Here is a 17,107-nt window from a genome sequence, read left to right as displayed (position 1 = left end):
ATAATCTTCAAGCTCATCTTAGTGTTAGGAAATTACTTATTTTCATAGCCATTGATGAGTTTCACTGGTTCTAGAACTTCAGGTAAATGGAAAGTACTGGGGTGATGAGGAGACTGGGATGGGAGGCTATGTGAGGCTGTGGAGGAAGGTGCATGTAGCCTTCACTTGGGAGAAGGGATGCATTTCACTGTATTTGCTTTCTTGTTTGGTGGCTTGAATGGCATTTTGAGCTGCAAAATTCTGCTACCTGTTGTGAGCTAAGCTGAATCAGTAGCAAGGCTCTTAGATAAGCAGAAATGAGATCTGCTGGATGCCTTGTCCTTTCTAGGCAGAGACATCTCCAAGGACGAGACTCCACAACCTCCACAGCAGCAGGTGGAGAGGATGCTGGTGGCGCTAGAGCTTTGATCTCTGTGCCTGCACTTGAGCTCTCCCCTCAGCCATGAGCCATTTTCCACTAAATTGGAGTATATAATCAATCCAATTCCAAATGTTGCCTTTTATCCCATTGCTTATCCTTGCTCTTTGCCTCACAAAAGGCCAGAAAGTCCCTACATAAAACAGTTCTACACCCTTCACTACAGCACTGATTTAATATCCCCCTTGAAGAACTGAAAAACAATACATAATTAAAAAATTATTTAAAATTTATATTTAAATATATGTAAATTAATATTTACATAATTATTTAAAAATAATTTTTTAAAAAGAATCAAATTCTTCCATAATTCTCCCACACCAACATGTTCCACATAAAAAAGTTTTGGTCAAAAACATGCTGAATATATGATGGTGGTCCCATAAGGTTATAATGGAGCTGAAAAATTCTCATCCCCAAGTGATGTTGCAGCCACTGTAATGTCACAGTGCAAAGTGTTACTCATGTGTTCTTTTGTGATGCTGGTGTTAACATGTCTACTAGACTGCCAGTTGTACCAAAGCAAAGCTCACACAGGTATGTACAACATACAATATGTGATAATGAGTGATTGATTGTTACTGGTTCATAAGTTAATCTAACTCTATTTTTTTAATCTTTATTTGAAAGGCTACTTTTCTACTTATAGAAAAAAAGTTAACTATTAAACGGTCAGGTAGTTTCTTCAAGAGAGATTCTGGAAGAAGCACTATTGTCACGGGAGATGGCAGTTCTATTTGTTGCTGCCCCTGAAGACCTCCAGGTGTGTGTGTGCAGGTGTAAGACAGTGACATTGGGAATATTGACCACACAGAGGCCTCGGTCAACATATGTGTTTGTGTCTTAGTTCTGAACAAAAAAGCTTAAAAAGTAAAAAAATTTTTAAAATGAAAAAGAGCTTATACAATAAGGATATAAAGAGAAAATATTTTTGTACAGCTGTGCCCTGTGTTTGTGTTTTTAAGCTGCCTGTTATTACCAGAGTAGAAAGTTTAAAAAACTCAAGTTTATAAAGTGGAAGCTACAGTAAGCTCGTGGTAATTTATTGTTTAAGAAAGGTTTTAAATATAAATATAGTGAAGCCTAGGTGCATAGTGTTCATAACGTCTCCAGCAGTGTACAGTAGTGTCCTGGGCCTTCTCATTCACTCCCTGCTCACTCTCGGACTCACCCACTGCAACCTTCATTCATGGTAAGTGCCCTATACAGGTGTACCATTTTAATTTTTTTATATCATAGCTTTTACTGTACTTTTTATGTTTAGATATACATTATATTACAATGGCCACAATTTTCAGCACAGTTATGTTGTACATGTTCATAGCCAAGAGGCAACATATTATACCATATAGCCCAGGTGGGTAGCAGGTTATACTAACTATACTCTCTATGATGCTCCCACAAGGATGAAATCACCTAATGTCACATTTCTTAGAACATATCTCCATTGTTAAGCAATTCTTGACTGTTTATATATACACGTTGCCTTCATGTTTGTTCACAGGTACATACATCTATTTTATGTAATTGGAATCACAGTTTACAAATGGTTTGCATCCTTCTTTCTCTTAGGACAGAGATTTTACTTCAGCCACTAAAAAAAGAATATTTATTAATTTATTATGTTGTCAAGCAACCATTTGTTTTAAAAGTCTGAACTTGTTTTCATTGCCTGAAATGATTAACAGATGAAAAGACAATGGGCACAACATTTAATCTCAAAACTGCTAGAGCATCTATTTCATTTTAAAATATCTTATGTAAATTAAGAGACAGGTATGTTAAGTGTAATTATTCTTTAGTACATTCAAGCCCTAATTATCCAAACATCACTGGTATTAAAAACAATTTATCAAATAGAGATCCCTGTCCTAGTTATTCAGTATAAATAAATGAATAAAACTTCAGCCTGGCCCTTATTGCTTTTCTACCAAGATGACCTCAACTGGCAAAGTGTCTGCGATAAACATGGATTTCCATATCATATAAGCAACATGTGTACTGTCATCATGGTAGGGAAAGGAGGGCAAAACCCTCTAAACTCATTGGTGAGTAAATAATAGTAACTAATAGATTTTTAAATAAGCAGTAGGCACTCTGACCTCCATTTCTAGTCCCATAAAGTCAGTATTGAAAGAGAAGCCTGCTATATTCTTAGAGAAAAACACTTAATACATTTCCAAGTAAGTGCAAAATAGAATGTGCCATTAGCCTTCTGAGGGATCTGAAGACCACGCAGAGATTTTTCAACTGCCCTCCAGCTGCAGTGTAATTTGGTGCAGGACCAAGGCTGCACTGAGGCTTTCAGTTGGTGTGTCTGTGGTGAGCCAGAGGTCAGTGTGCGGTGTGAGGGCTGGGACTGCTGGAGGAGAGTGGGTCAAGGTCAGTGCTTTTTACTCCTTGTGAAATTGTACTAATTGTGTTAATCCAGGGCTGTTCTAAAGAAGAAAAGTGGTCAAAGCAGAGAATCGCACTGGTGTGTATGGATTGTTGTGATTGATGGTGGTGTGGGGGTGACTATGGGGAATTGCAAAGTACATACTCATTGGAATGGAGGGATTAATGGGATGACGGCATATCAGCCTCTGTGTGTTTGTGTGTGTGTGTGTGTGTGTGTGTGTATGTATGTAAGTATACATCCGTGTGTGTATGTATACTTAGCAACACCTGTAGCATTTACTTCTCCCTCCAAATCATACCTTGCATCCAAATCTTAAGAAGAGCTCTGAATTTAGTAATCACCACAGATGTGCACTTTCTTGTACTTAAGATCAACAGTGATCCAGGAATATGAAATAAGCAATGCTTCTGTTCACTTACTTTCTCCAGTGCAGCTTGAACAATTGATTCACTTTCTGTATCCAGGGCAGATGTAGCCTCATCTAAGATCAGAATTTTAGGGTTTTGAACTAAAGCTCGAGCAATCGCGATTCTCTGTTTCTGTCCTCCACTCATCTGGGCTCCTTTTTCTCCTACCAATGTGTTAAATTTCTATGAAATAGACATACAAAAAAAAAAAAGCACAGAAGTAGAAGGCAAAATAATTTTAGAATAGGAAATGACAGACCCAGTTGTGTTTTAATATCAGGTTAAGCTGATTTCAACCTTTGATTTTTTTTTTCCTTGTAAAAACAAACAACAATAAAAAAGGTGGAGTCTGGTGAAAAGAGGATAAAAAATACTCAGGACTAAAACAGGACTAAAAACCATGACAAACATGGGTTTTAGAAAAATTAATAATTGGAACTAATTTTCAAATTTCTTTTAAACTTTCTTAGAATGCTTTAAAATCTTTAAAAGAATCATTGTAATGCACATATGTAATTATCATTTGAAATGCTTATGAGCAACTTGATGTTATTTTCAATTTCCTTTCTGGATACTATGAAAAACAGTATTAAAAAAAGATTACTGCAAAAGCCAACTTTTCCCTAAAACTTTTCTCAATCTTGGGAGACTTTTTCTGTCTTTTAAAATCTTTTATTCTTGGCAACTGCATCTTTTACAAAGATACTGTTACATATTTATGGTTGGACAAACCTGTAGAACCAATAAAGCAGTGTTGATAATCTTCTGTTGTTGACGTCCCTGATGCAAAGTTCATTTTTTCAAGGATACAAAGTTAAGGATTCTTTCTAAACCTTTAATTTCTAGAGGCTTCATGTGTGTGTGTTTTTTTTAATATCAACTTTATCATAGAAAAGTTTATACACAATAAAATGCACTTATTTTAAGGATATAGGTCTATGAATTTTGACAAATGAGTACACCCATATTACTACCACCTCAATAAAGAGATACAACACAGCTATTATCTGGAAAGTTTTCTCATGCTCCATTTCTCTCCAGTCTGAGCACTGCCTCAGGAGAACTGATTGATTTTTTTTTTTTTTTGTAGTGCTGGGGATTGAACCCAGGGCCTTATGCATATGAAGCAAGCACTCTACCAACTGAGCTTTATCCCCCAGCACTGACCTGATTGGATTTTTATCACTCTAAATCAATTTTACTGATTCTAGAACTTCATATTAGTGGACTCATACAGTATATACTTTGTGGGGGCTGGCTTCCTGTATCTAGAAAAATGTTTTGGAGAGTCATCTATGATCTGTCAAAAGTTTGCTTCCATTTACTGAGTAGTGTTCCACTCAATGTGAATCTACCTTGGATTGCTGGATTTAGTGAAACCAAATGAAAACATGCAAAATAATCTCACAGAGCTCAGTTAAATCTGAACTTCAGAAAAACAACTAATTTTATTTTTAACCTAAGTGTGTCCTATATATTGTATGGTACATACTTATACTAAAAAAAAAAAAGGTGTTTTTCTGAAGTTCAGACTTGACTTAGAAACTGTATTTCATTTGGAAACAATTTGTTTAGACATTCAGCTGCTTGTTACCAATTTTTGACTATTACAAATAAAGCTACTATGAATATTCATATAAAAGATATTTTTGCGGTTATGGTTTAATTTCTTTTGGAAAACTACATAGGAATAGAATGCTGAGTCATAATTATATGTTAACATTATAAAAAGTCAAATTGCTTTCTAAAATGATACTGATTTCACTTTTATCAAAATGAATAAGAGATCTCATTGCTCACATCATCACCAAAAGTTAATTTTGTTACTTTTTAAATTTTGACAATTTTAATGAGTGTGAAGTAGAATCTCATATGGCTTTGCTTTAGTTTTTCCTGGTGACTAATAATGTTGAATGTTTCTTGTATATTGTTAATTTGATTCTTCTTTTATAAAATGTTTATTCATTTTTTTTGTCCACTTTTAATTTAGTTTTACTTTTTTGTCTTATTATTGAATTGTAATAGTTTTTATACATTCTGGGTTAACATCATTTGAATGCTTTCTTGCACTTTGTATCTTTGCTTTTTTTTTAATTGTGTTTTTATGTTCAATTAGTTCAAATAAATTACAGCTCGGTTTCATGATCAGCTCATTTTTCTTGTTTGTTTTTGTGGTGCTGGGGATTGAACCCAGGGCCTTGTGCATGGGAAGCAAGCACTCTACCAATTGAGCTATATCCCCAGCCCCTTTGATTTTTTTTTTAAAGAAATTATATTTATTAGTGTATCTTTGCTTTTTAATTTTGTAAATGGTGTCCTTTAAATAGGAGGTTTTAATTTTGATTAATTCTAATTTAGCATATTTTAAAACAGTAAATGCTTTCTAAGAATTTTTTGCCTACCTCAAAGTCACAAGAAATTTCTTCTAAGTTTTTATATTTTTTAAAGTTTAAGCTTTCACACTTTGGTCTAAGATCTATGGCAAATCCATTTTTGTGTATGGTTTAATATAAAGGTGGCATTTCTTTTTCTTTCTTTTTTTTTTTCTGTGTGGTTCCAGCACCATTTTTAGAACCTTCTGAACACCCCAGCATGACTTTCAGTTGGTCTTAACTCTAAGCTGTGGTCCTCACTCCTGAGAGATGCCTTATGTGGCATCTGAGCTACAGGCTGGGGAGTTAAGCAGGTGTTAATGGCATCTCTTCATTCTGGCCAGGCTGCACTTTGACATCCCCACAGCCCTGACTGTGTGCTACTCTCAACCTTGCAGTTGTTGCTTTCTGGTAAACTTGGTAGGCTTATCCTTAGACACAGATTCCTGAGGGATGCTCTCTTGGACTTCTACCCACCCCCCCACCTCAACTCCACAGCTTTTTGAAATCACCCTTCCAGTTGCCCTAACTGCCCTAAAAATGGATCTCTGCATTAAGGCTCAGTGGGACTGCCAATGTTCTGTCTGGATCCCAGTTCACAGAAGCAAGTTCAGAAATCTGCTCCCAGGCAGAATGCTGCAAGTTCATGGAGCTTCTTCTTGAGAAACTCTCCTTTCCTTCAGGAATCTCCGTCTTTCATTACCTCGTGTCCAATACTTGAAAGTAATTGTCCTATACCCTTTAGGTTTTAGCCATTTTTTATGAGTGAAAAGTTGTCTAGTATCTAGCAAATTTTAATGTATTACTTTAAAAATATGTATATATTACAGAAAAATAATGCTATTTATTTTTTAAAAATATTTTTAGTTGTCAATGGACCTTTATTTTATTTATTTATATGTGGTGCTAAAAATCAAACCCAGTGCCTCACACATGCTAGGCAAATGCTATTCTTCTGAGCCACACCCCTAATCCCTGCTTTTCATTTTTGAGAAAATTTTCCCTAATTTCTCAACTACTTGAATTAACTGCATATTTTTATGCTTTCTCTTATTTCTCTGGTTAACTATGCTCATGAAATTCAGTTTTCCTCATAATAAGCCAGCTTCCTTAATTTATTCATTGGATTATAGCTTTAGGATCTACTATTAGCTTTATAGGCAGAGGCATCTTTATATAGTTATGGTCTTTTAGTAAAAGCAACTTGCAAGGCATGATTTAATAGACAAGAAAAGTTCCCTAATTCCAAGTAGGAAGCTAGAGACCCCTGGATACTTTGAGGAGAGGAAGTCTCTCAAAGGAACAAAATGTCACCTAAAGCCTTTGATGATTTAGTGGTTTAAATCACGTGCTAATCATGACCCTGAATAATGGGGTAAGAGGCAACTATCGGCATAATGCAAATTTTTATTTAAAAATCCAAAGAAAATGATTAAGACCCATTGAGTGTGGTTTGTAAAATAGGTCCACTAAAAGGAAATTTTTCCTATGTGATTTCCTGGCACGATGAAATTTTATACATATTTTAATTTCAAATATCATTCTTTTATATTTCACAGGGTGCGCCACACAGCAAAAGGTAAAACTGATAAACTAAAACTTTAGGTAATGTAAATAAAAGATTTATAACTCTGACAATTATAAATATCCACTAGGATCAGATATGTTCTATTAGCAAAAACTTTAAATTCATTATATATATTTATAAGCATGATTCCACATTTCTTATTCCACATTAGCTTCCTGCGCTTTTGAAGGTGACCAGTCTCCCCTTTGTACTGACAGAACCAACCTGAATGTGGTGTGTGTGACAGTCCCTGTCTCAGCCACAAGATGGCCTCACAAATCAACATTTTCACAGATACATATTTTTCTCAGTTTGAGCTGATGATTTTTGTTTCATTCTTCTTTGCTGTAATTTAACACATTTTTCATCTCTTTTTTCCTTCCATTTTCAGTGAGAACCAATAAGAACTAAATATGACTCTCCTAAAACTGGTCATCCTGTGATACATTTCTTCCTTGTGACATACCAGGCACTTTTCTCTATAGATGTTTCATTACCACACTCCACTATTTTTTGGAAGTTATGGTTTCATATCTTATTCAGGAGTCCTGCAGAGCTGTTACCCCACCCTGAGGACACAGGCAATGCATACTTACATTAGGAAACTCCATGATGAAGTCATAAGCATTTGCTTCCTTTGCTGCTTTCTCAATCTCTTTGTCAGTCACGCCGTCTCGTCCATACCTAATATTGTTCCCAATGGTGGTTCCAAACAGCACAGGCTCCTGGTTGACCACTCAGATTTGCTCTCGGTAATGCCGCACATTTAGGGCTCTGAGGTCATTCTCATCCACCGTGATCTGCAGTCCAAAGATTGAACCATGTTATGTCGCCTTGGGCAGTATTGGTTTTTAGTTTTTCCTCCTAGCGTGAAATACAAACTGAGAAGTAGTGTATTTTAGGAAACAAAGATTATAACTAAATTTTGATGAAATATTTGTGACATACATATTTTCAATAGACTTTTTTTTTTTCCCTGGTTGATGGGAACCAACAAAACTTAAAAAAAAAAAACTGGCTTAAAATCTTGCCAAGCTACTTGGATATTTTTATTCTAAAATCCACAAATTAGGTATTAATAAGATACATACTCTGGGTGCCACTGATGTTATTAAAAGTAGATTCTGGTAATGGACAACCCAGTTTTGTTGTTTTAAGACTGATGAGACTTTTAGGAAATAGCCTTCTTTACTTCTCTTTAATGTCTCACTTAACCATAAAATACAAACATGTCTTCTATTCACTGCTATAAACAACAGTAAATGAACCCTGTCTTCCCCATGCATGCTTGCATTACCCCACATATTCCAGCGACAGAAGCCTAGGTATGGGATCATATCTTTGTTTCTCAGCAACCTGATGCTCTGTCCACAAGTGGATATTCTCTGCATCTGCACTATACATGAATGCTCTCCTAGTAATCTGTTTAGTAAATAGTATCATAGACACATGGATTGAAGACACTACAAAGACTAAGAAGTAAAATTAAAGTAAAATCAGGCTTCAATATGATAGATTTTCTTTTAAAAATAACAATTGAAAGTTTGAATAGAAGCACGAAGAATTACTCATTTGGGATTATTATAGTCTCATTCTCTGAGCCATTTATAAGGATGAGAAAGTTAAGTGCAACATTACAGGTATAGAAAACAAAGAAAGTGAGGATGTCTATCGACATCATTCTTCTGTGATGAAATTCTTGATAAGTTCTGGGCACTACAAACTTCTCTATTAAACATCTCTAAAACATCTATTCACTTTTAACATATTATATAATTTACATATTTTATTATCTGTGTCCAGTCATTAGAATGCGAACTCTCTGAAAGCAGAGAATCTTATCTGTTTTGTTCCTGAAGGAATTCTTAGAGCCTAGAACAATGCCTGACACATAGCAGGCACTAAATAAATATTTGTGGAATGAATAAATACACAGAAGGAAAACAGCATGGCCTCTCTCTCAGTTCTCTGGTTGAAAACTGAAAGCTGACATTGCTGTCAGCTGTGTGTGCTGGTGGCACTTTCCTGTCCTGTCACATGAACTGTGGGTGGTTCTCCTAGAAACCTGAACTTACAAAGCCATCACCAGGATCATATAACCTCTGCAGAAGCCGGACTGCTGTGCTCTTCCCACTGCCGCTGGGGCCAACCAAGGCTATTGTCTCTCCAGACTTAATTTTGAGATTCAGACCTTTCAGAATCTATTGGAACATATGGGAGAAAATCATAAAGTTATAAAAAGCTAGAATATAATGTACTTGCTTTCAGAAATTTAATGTGTAATTATGAACAGAAAGCAAATTCTTCTATGGCACTTAAAAACAAATTTAGACCTTATGTTTGTTTCATGTGCATGCATAATAATAATCCACATAGTTTTGGAAAATAAAAGAATTTCTCATTATCCCTCTATATAAAGAAGAGATCTAAGTTAAGAGTACTTATAGGATATCAACTACCACATCAAACTGTTCCCATAGTGAGCTAAAATATCTTATATGAAGTTCATGACTACCCAGTTAGTAAAAATTTTAATTTGCAAAAAGTCAATGAAATCTTGCCAGATACCTTTTTAAATTTGCTAAGGAAGTTCTTCCTTAGAATATACTTAATATTATTGTAAAGCATATTCCATAGAACAACTGGCAAGGCTCCTCAGCAACTCCCACAAATGAGATTTCACCATTAGAAACTGTCCCTCTCTGGTGATGGATCACAGGTGGACATTTTAACATGGGGCAGCATTTAAATTTTTTTCTCAATGACTGGGGTTTACTTCCAGTATTGTTTTTTTTTTTTCTTTTTTCTTTTTAGTTGTAGATGGACACAATATCTTTATTTATTTACTTTTATGTGGTGCTGAGGATCGAACCCAGTACCTCATATTGTGAGGCGAGTGCTTTATCACTGAGTGCAGCCCCAGCCCCAAGCTTCCAGTGTTTAGTGTCCCAGAGACCACAACGTGAGAGCAGCCTCACAATTATAACCCTCTCCAAATGACAATGGCAATCATGTTGAGTAGCACTCACCTACCTATGCTTGCAAACTATAATATATTCAGCCCAAATAATGGGATTTTTTTTCTTAGACTCTATTGCTGATCTCATCATTTGTAAAGAAATGTGTGTGTGTGTGCGCACAAACACACACAAACACACATACTTGTGTGTACGTGTAAAGTGCAAGAAAGTTACTGGAGGCTCAGCTAATGCAGCAAAAGCCCTGGGAAAGGGAGAAAGAGAAGGTACAAGAGGTGCATAGTGTCCCAAGTTAGAAATTGTAAGGTTAAAGTGAGTTACTATGCTGGCGGTGGGAGGGGGGGGGGGAGGGTGGGGGGGAGGGGATGATGTCCAGGGACCACCAGTAGGTGGCACCATCAACCCAAGGCATTCTGGTGTGCTCCCAAATCCGGAGTGGAGGAAATCTAGGGAGCTGAAAATATATATATATATGTATATATATTATCAGTTATCTATAGAATAAAGAGCCTGAAAAATATAAATAGTAGTTCTGAGTTATTTGTCCATAACTTATCTGTCTGCCTACTCAAGTCTGTAAGCAAAGTAGCCAAAATTAGTCAAAATTATCCTAAATAACCTCAAAATAAGATATTATCATAAAATGGTAGAATACTACTTCATTTAACTTACCTTGACAGATGGTCTTGATGGATAATTGAAAGAAACATTTTTAAATTCCACAGTTCCTTCTATGCATTCAGGTTTATACCCAACTGTTGAAAAGTTATCTATACTGGGTTTCTTAGAAAAAGAAAGAGAATGTTATAAATCTTCAAAGGAATAAGACAATACCCTTTATATCCTAAAAACAGTTTAAAGATGGTTTTCTTTTACAATATTTTTCTTTCTGCTTTAGAAGTGGACACAGAGGTTTCAATAAAACACAATCCCCTCATAAAAAAGAGTTGAAAGCAGTCTTTATTTCTATTAGGCAGCTGGTCAGCATGGATTTTGCCATCCTTTGGCTTTAGTGAAATGAATGTGCCTGAGTTTTGGTCTCCTTCCTGTAGTAATGATAGCTAGCTTTCAAAGCAAGGAGTTCTTACCTTATCAATCACCTGGAAAACATTAAAGGCTGCTCCTCTGGCTATAGAGAAGGTTTCAAAGTGAGGGGCTGCTGCTCCAATGCAGTAGCTACTGTGGATTACACTAAAGAACACCTATAGGAACAACAACCACAAAAATCATAGTTACACATTGCAGTTATAAAGACAAAAGGATGAAGTATATAGTCGGTTTAGGTTCATAGAGAAATATTATAGGAATTAGCGGTTCAGAGTGGAAGATGTGATCAAATAAACAGGAAATGCAAGTTTAATCCAAGTATCTTTGGCCCTTTCCTAATACAGAACAGCTTTTGATTGTCCCATAGTTTTGTGGTGATTTCCTACTGGGAGAACTGTGCAGCACCATCTGCTAACAGAACCTTTCTGGTTGTTCATGGTCTTCTGGGTAAGAGGTAAAGTGAGTCTCCCGTCCCACTCCTCTCCTTGTAGCTCACCCCCTGTGCTTTAACAGGAGGAGTGGTAATAGATGTCACTAGATAAGAGACGGTATACTATTTCCATTCTCCCATTTTTTGAATTCTTTTATCATTGTCAGCTGCATCATTTTCAGGCAAACATAACTCTGAATAAAAAGCCAAATAAGGAAAAAACTCTTAAGTTAGGTGATATTTTCCCCATCATACAGATGAGAAAGCTAGAAGAAAAAAAGACTAGCCCCAAATTCATGCTCACATTTCACATTATATGAGATAAAGAGCTTAGAGTCTTAAGTGTGAAAATCTCAAATCCAAAAGATGATTGTAGTTGAGAAAGGAGAAATCTGTACACAATGGGAAGGCCAAACGAGAATTGAAGTATGTAGAGCAGAACAATTTGGTTCACTATGACAAATGTTTGTGGATCTCGAATTGTTCTTTGTTGAAACTTGAGAGGATAACAGAAAAAAATTAAAATTAATAACCCCTAGGAATTGAAAAGACTCAAAATTTCAATGTTGAACAGAGCTTTATAATAGTTTGTTTTTGACATTCCTGTATATTGAAATGAGAGGGGAAGAGCAGGTGACTCCCATGGACAGAGTATGCCCAGAGGAAGGATGTTTAGTGAATGTTGAGAGCCATCTTATGTCAATAAGCATAAAAGGACAGGTGCCCCTAGAGACTAACCAAGAAAACCACGTCCCTCTTAGTGGTTAATTCAGACAAAAGCATAATGCTTGGCACATGAGGACACCAAAGCATGTTGGATGAATAAATCCCATCAACTTAAAACTGTGAAAATATCTACAAATCTTGTGAGCAAGACCAATACTTGTTTATCAAAAACATCTTGGAATTTTCATCTTCAAACTGGAATTTTTATTTAATACTAGGTAAGAAAAGGTCATTTTCCTTTGTTCCCAAACAAGACTTACAGCAAGAATGGTCCCGATGGTATAACCAGGTTCTCCACTAAAAATCAAGGAGGTTCCATACCAAAAAGCGAGTCCGTAGGTCCCATTCATAAAGAAGTACACAGCTCCGAGAGAGAGTTTCGAAGCTATAGCCTTTTTGATGCCAATATCTTTGGCATCTTTTAGATTCTGTGTATACCTTACAAAGACAAAACACAATGTAACAGCCTTTGGGGAAAATAAAATCAAGCATATTTTGTCATAATTAAAGGTCAGACCTTTGGATTTCTTTCTCCTGGCCTCCAAAAGCTATGACTGTTCGGATGGATGACAAGACTTCTTCTGCTACAGCCCCAGCTTTGGAATAGGCATTCAATTCCTTACTGGTCAGTGAGATGACCATCTGTAATAAATTAACCACAAAGAGTGGATCTGAGGTAGTAATAGTATGCAAAACATTTAATTCAGGTGGAATCAGAATTCTAGGTAGCTTAACGTTACCAGGTATCTAGTTGCCAAGTATCTAGTATCTATCTAGTCTATTTTTCGTCTACTAGTGGAGCTTTACTGTTTTCTCTCTGTGGTTTAAAAAACTATTTTAGATGTTGGTATAATTCGAAAAGATTTGATTCATAGAAGGATATTAGGGACATTGCTCTTTTGGTGTACTCTGGAAACTGGTGAGCCTGATTTGACTCGGTATGATTAATTATTATTATGTACAAAGCAAGACTTCCAGGTCACAGGATTGTGGCAGAAAAAGGAACATGATCCTGCATATGTGTGGGGTATGTCCTTTGGAACTGTACTGCATAATGTAGGCTGCCCAGTAAATGCTTTGTATTTGTACTCCAAGAGATGATATTTGGAGCAAAAGGGGAGAATAGCAGTGTTGATATGAGTAGGCAGGTATACTTGATTTCTCAAAATTTGACAACAGATGTACCTTTTTCCTTATTAATCCTTTCTAGTTTAGTAACCAGCACAACAATTTCAGTGAAAGGGAACAGCAGGAACACTGTCTTCAGAACTGTGAATTTGCAATATTGCCTCCTCTCCTAACAAATCTACCCAGTTTCAAAGTGCATTCTATAAGACTGGAGCTGATTTTCTGTATGTCATGCTTGGGTGGCTGTTAAAGTCAGGGTAGAATGAGCTGAGCAGTACTCATTATTTTCTGAATTCACTGAATAAAGACAGTTATTTCTATAATACATCACTTAAGGGAAAACACATCCTCATGGAAAGCCTTGGACATAGTATTTAATAAATGCTTGCCAAATTAAACTGAACTGAAAAAAGATAGAAACCACCCACCCTGGTAGCTCTAGTCATTTGGGGAACATGGGTCCTCAGTTGCTTCCTCTTCAGTTCATACAGTTACAAAACTTAGATTGCCCTCTACTGTTTCTAACTCATCTTTCTTCCCTGGGCAGTGAAAACCCTGATCATAGTAACACATTGTAAGTAATCTTCCTACCAAGAGATCCTCATTTCAAATAAGATGGGGATAAAAAGCTTGTCAAGATTACAAGGTTAACACTAGAAGTCACACTAAATATAGATTTGTTGTCTAAACAGCCATGCCTATTCTTAAGGAATCAGTCACAGAATATTTTTATTGCCAAAATTTCTTTTTTGGTTAATTCCATATTAGCAAATAAACTCCAGAAGTCTTATGGAGTTGATTTCCCAAGAGAATAACTAGTATTTCAAAATTAAAAACACTATCCCTCCAATATGGTGGTTGGGTATATACACTGGTAGAATTACCAAAGGCTCAATTTGGAGAGAGATAGTAGGACTATACTTGTTTTTGAACTTCACAAAGAGCACTAGTTTCAAAACCAGGCTGTAGATAAGATTAACATCTAGTGGTGTACACCGCTGAAAAATGGAAACACATTTATATAATACAAAAAAAAAGGCAGTAGCAGACCTTTTAAATTTTATTCAAATTGTGTATTAAGAATATAAGATTGAAGAGGTGACACACAAAAAAAATGTTTTAGGAGTTTATCCTTTTTGGAACTTTTCCTCTGGTTCTACCCAGTGAAATAAAGCACCACACATTTATCTGGGAATTCAGAGCTCATGATCCTCTAGTAGCAGCAACTAAGCATCCTGTGTGTAATGTCTCACACCTCCTCATGCTATCCTGGGAAGCTGCACTAGGCTGCACAATAGCAAGGGATATTTTTTAATGTTAGTAAGATGTTATAACAAACTTCAATTTAGTCAGATAACTTTTGAAGGCAGGAAAGTGATCCACAATGAAGAAAATGAGAAGAATTTGTGGTTGACAGCACCCTTCATAGTTTGGGTTATGGAAAATGAATAGAAACATCATTTTTGACCAACTCAGTAAGGCTTTAAGTTCACACCTCGGCTTCCAGCCAGCCCTACTAGCCACGCTGCTTACCCGAGAGCACATTGCTGCCGAAGCCATGATAAGAGGAGATGTGGACAGAGTTACCAGGGTCAGTTTCCAGCCCTTCAAGAAGCCAATTGCCAGGCCAATGGAAAAAGTAGACATATTTTGAAACAACAGAGAAATCTTGTCTCCAATGCCATCGCTGATTTTGTTGATGTCACTGAAACAAACAAATATAGTTGAGTTGTGTCCATGTCACATGTGAAAACATAGTTGACGCACTGCACATCCATCTGTCCATCCTCTTACTCAGTCATGCGAGTGTTCAGTTCCCCAACGTCACAACCATCGAACCAACCGATGTCCTGCGCCAAAACTGAATGAAAAAACTGTTTTCGAATTCTCTTGGTCTGCCGTGCTGCAGCTATCACCCAAAAGGAAATCTGCATGTAGCCAAAGATCAAGGCAGTAGCTCCTATTCCAACATAATACATAGTCAACCTGAAGAAAGATTATTGGAAATGTTAGACTGAAGCACAACTTGTTTTCCTTGCTTCTGAAAGAAGGAAGGGAGGAGGGAGGAAGGGAAGGAAGGAAGGACGAACATCTGTCATAATATTTGAGAGAATTTATATTAGATCTGGAAAATAACTAAAATTAACTTAATAATAAAGTATATACATTGAATGTAATGAATAATCTGTGTTTCCTTGGTAAAACATCTGGAGTATGTTTATCTCTTTTTACATTAGAAATTAGCATCTTAAAACTTACTTACTATTTTTAATCTTCTTTTTTTAATAGTATTGTTAATACTTTCATGGAAAAAAGTTTCATTGGGGTGATTAAAATAGGTGTATATGGAATAGAAGGGTAAAGAAAATGTTAATAATCATAGCATTTGATAAAAAGCTTTAAACATATATGTATCACTAAATCCAAAATTCAACTTAAGGAATTTAACTAAGGTAATATGTGCAAAAATTAATCTATATGGAAGGTCACTGTGGTATTTGTAATAGTACAGAAAAGATGAAAACAGTCTAAATATATAGCAAGTGGAATATCAGATAAAAAATGTGGTCATTTAACAGATGCATTCTGGGTGCCCAGCATGCATGAGGTTCTAGAGATACAACCATGAGCAAGATAATGAATCCTCTCATTCTCATGGGAGGACACAGATAATATACAATGAGGAAGAGTTTCAAGTTGTTCCATGAAGGAAATAGGCCGGGTGATAGGTCATAGGATAATTTGTGGGTAAATGTGGGTTGGAAGATTAAATGCAGATAAATACAGTGGTTAAGAAAAGTTTCTTTGAGGAAGTGATATTATGCTGGCATTCAAAATGTGACATAGGGTCAGCCATAAAAAGCATGAAAAGCATTCAAGGGAGGGAGAAAAGGTCTCTCCCAGGAGACAGTGAGGCAGAAAAAAAGGTTCAACATGTTCCAGGAACTGAAGGAGTTTAAAGTGGTGTGAAATGTTGAGGCTGGATAAATGCAGGATGTCATGTGGCTTGCAGTTACAATGCACCGTTCACATGTTATTCCAAGAAACAAAAATTGTCAGCTATTGGACCCCTCAAACCAAATCAGCCAACCTTCTTTTTTTTTAATTATTATTATTAGTTGTTCAAAACATTACAAAGCTCTTGACATATCATATTTCATACATTTGATTCAAGTGGATTATGAACTCTCATTTTTACCCCGTATACAGATTGCAGAATCACATTGGTTACACATCCACTTTTTTACATACTGCCATACTAGTGTATGTTGTATTCTGCTGCCCTTCCTATCCTCTACTATCCCCCCTCCCCTCCTCAGCCAACCTTCTATGCCAAAAAAGATGACTGAGAAGACCGTTAGCGCAAAAATCTTTTTTCCTGCCTTTGGTGACACTCTAGTGATACAAGCATACCTTGGTTATAGAGGCACAATTTACAATAGCCAAGTGATGAAACCAGCCTAGGTGACCCTTAAGAGGTGAATGCATAAAGGAAATGCGGCATATATACACAACAGAGTTTTATTCAATCATAAAAAAGAATAAAATGGATGGAACTGGGGAACATCATGCTAAGCAAAATAAGCTGGACTGAGAAAGTCAAGAGTCATATGTTGTTTCTCATATGTGGAA

At 36.2% G+C, this 17,107-nt stretch overlaps 1 protein-coding gene across 1 annotated transcript in view; it reads right to left on the bottom strand.

Annotated features, from left to right (window-relative positions):
• The window catches only part of Abcb5 (ATP binding cassette subfamily B member 5), a 130,285-nt gene that overhangs the window by 81,326 nt on the left and 31,852 nt on the right, over positions 1 to 17,107 (bottom strand). Inside the window, 9 exon segments of the mRNA XM_058585314.1 lie at positions 3,239 to 3,409; positions 7,762 to 7,965; positions 9,241 to 9,366; positions 10,816 to 10,926; positions 11,232 to 11,345; positions 12,607 to 12,784; positions 12,864 to 12,988; positions 15,008 to 15,179; positions 15,269 to 15,460. Of these exon segments, the coding sequence (XP_058441297.1) occupies positions 3,239 to 3,409; positions 7,762 to 7,965; positions 9,241 to 9,366; positions 10,816 to 10,926; positions 11,232 to 11,345; positions 12,607 to 12,784; positions 12,864 to 12,988; positions 15,008 to 15,179; positions 15,269 to 15,460 (1,393 nt within the window).

The sequence above is a fragment of the Marmota monax genome, unplaced genomic scaffold (assembly GCF_021218885.2).
Source record: "Marmota monax isolate L192 unplaced genomic scaffold, Marmota_monax_Labrador192_F-V1.1 WCK01_AAM20220418_F8-fsc00057, whole genome shotgun sequence".
NCBI lineage: Eukaryota > Metazoa > Chordata > Mammalia > Rodentia > Sciuridae > Marmota > Marmota monax.
The sequence above is the reverse complement of the archived record's forward strand: the minus strand, read 5'-3'. Positions and strand labels throughout refer to the sequence as shown.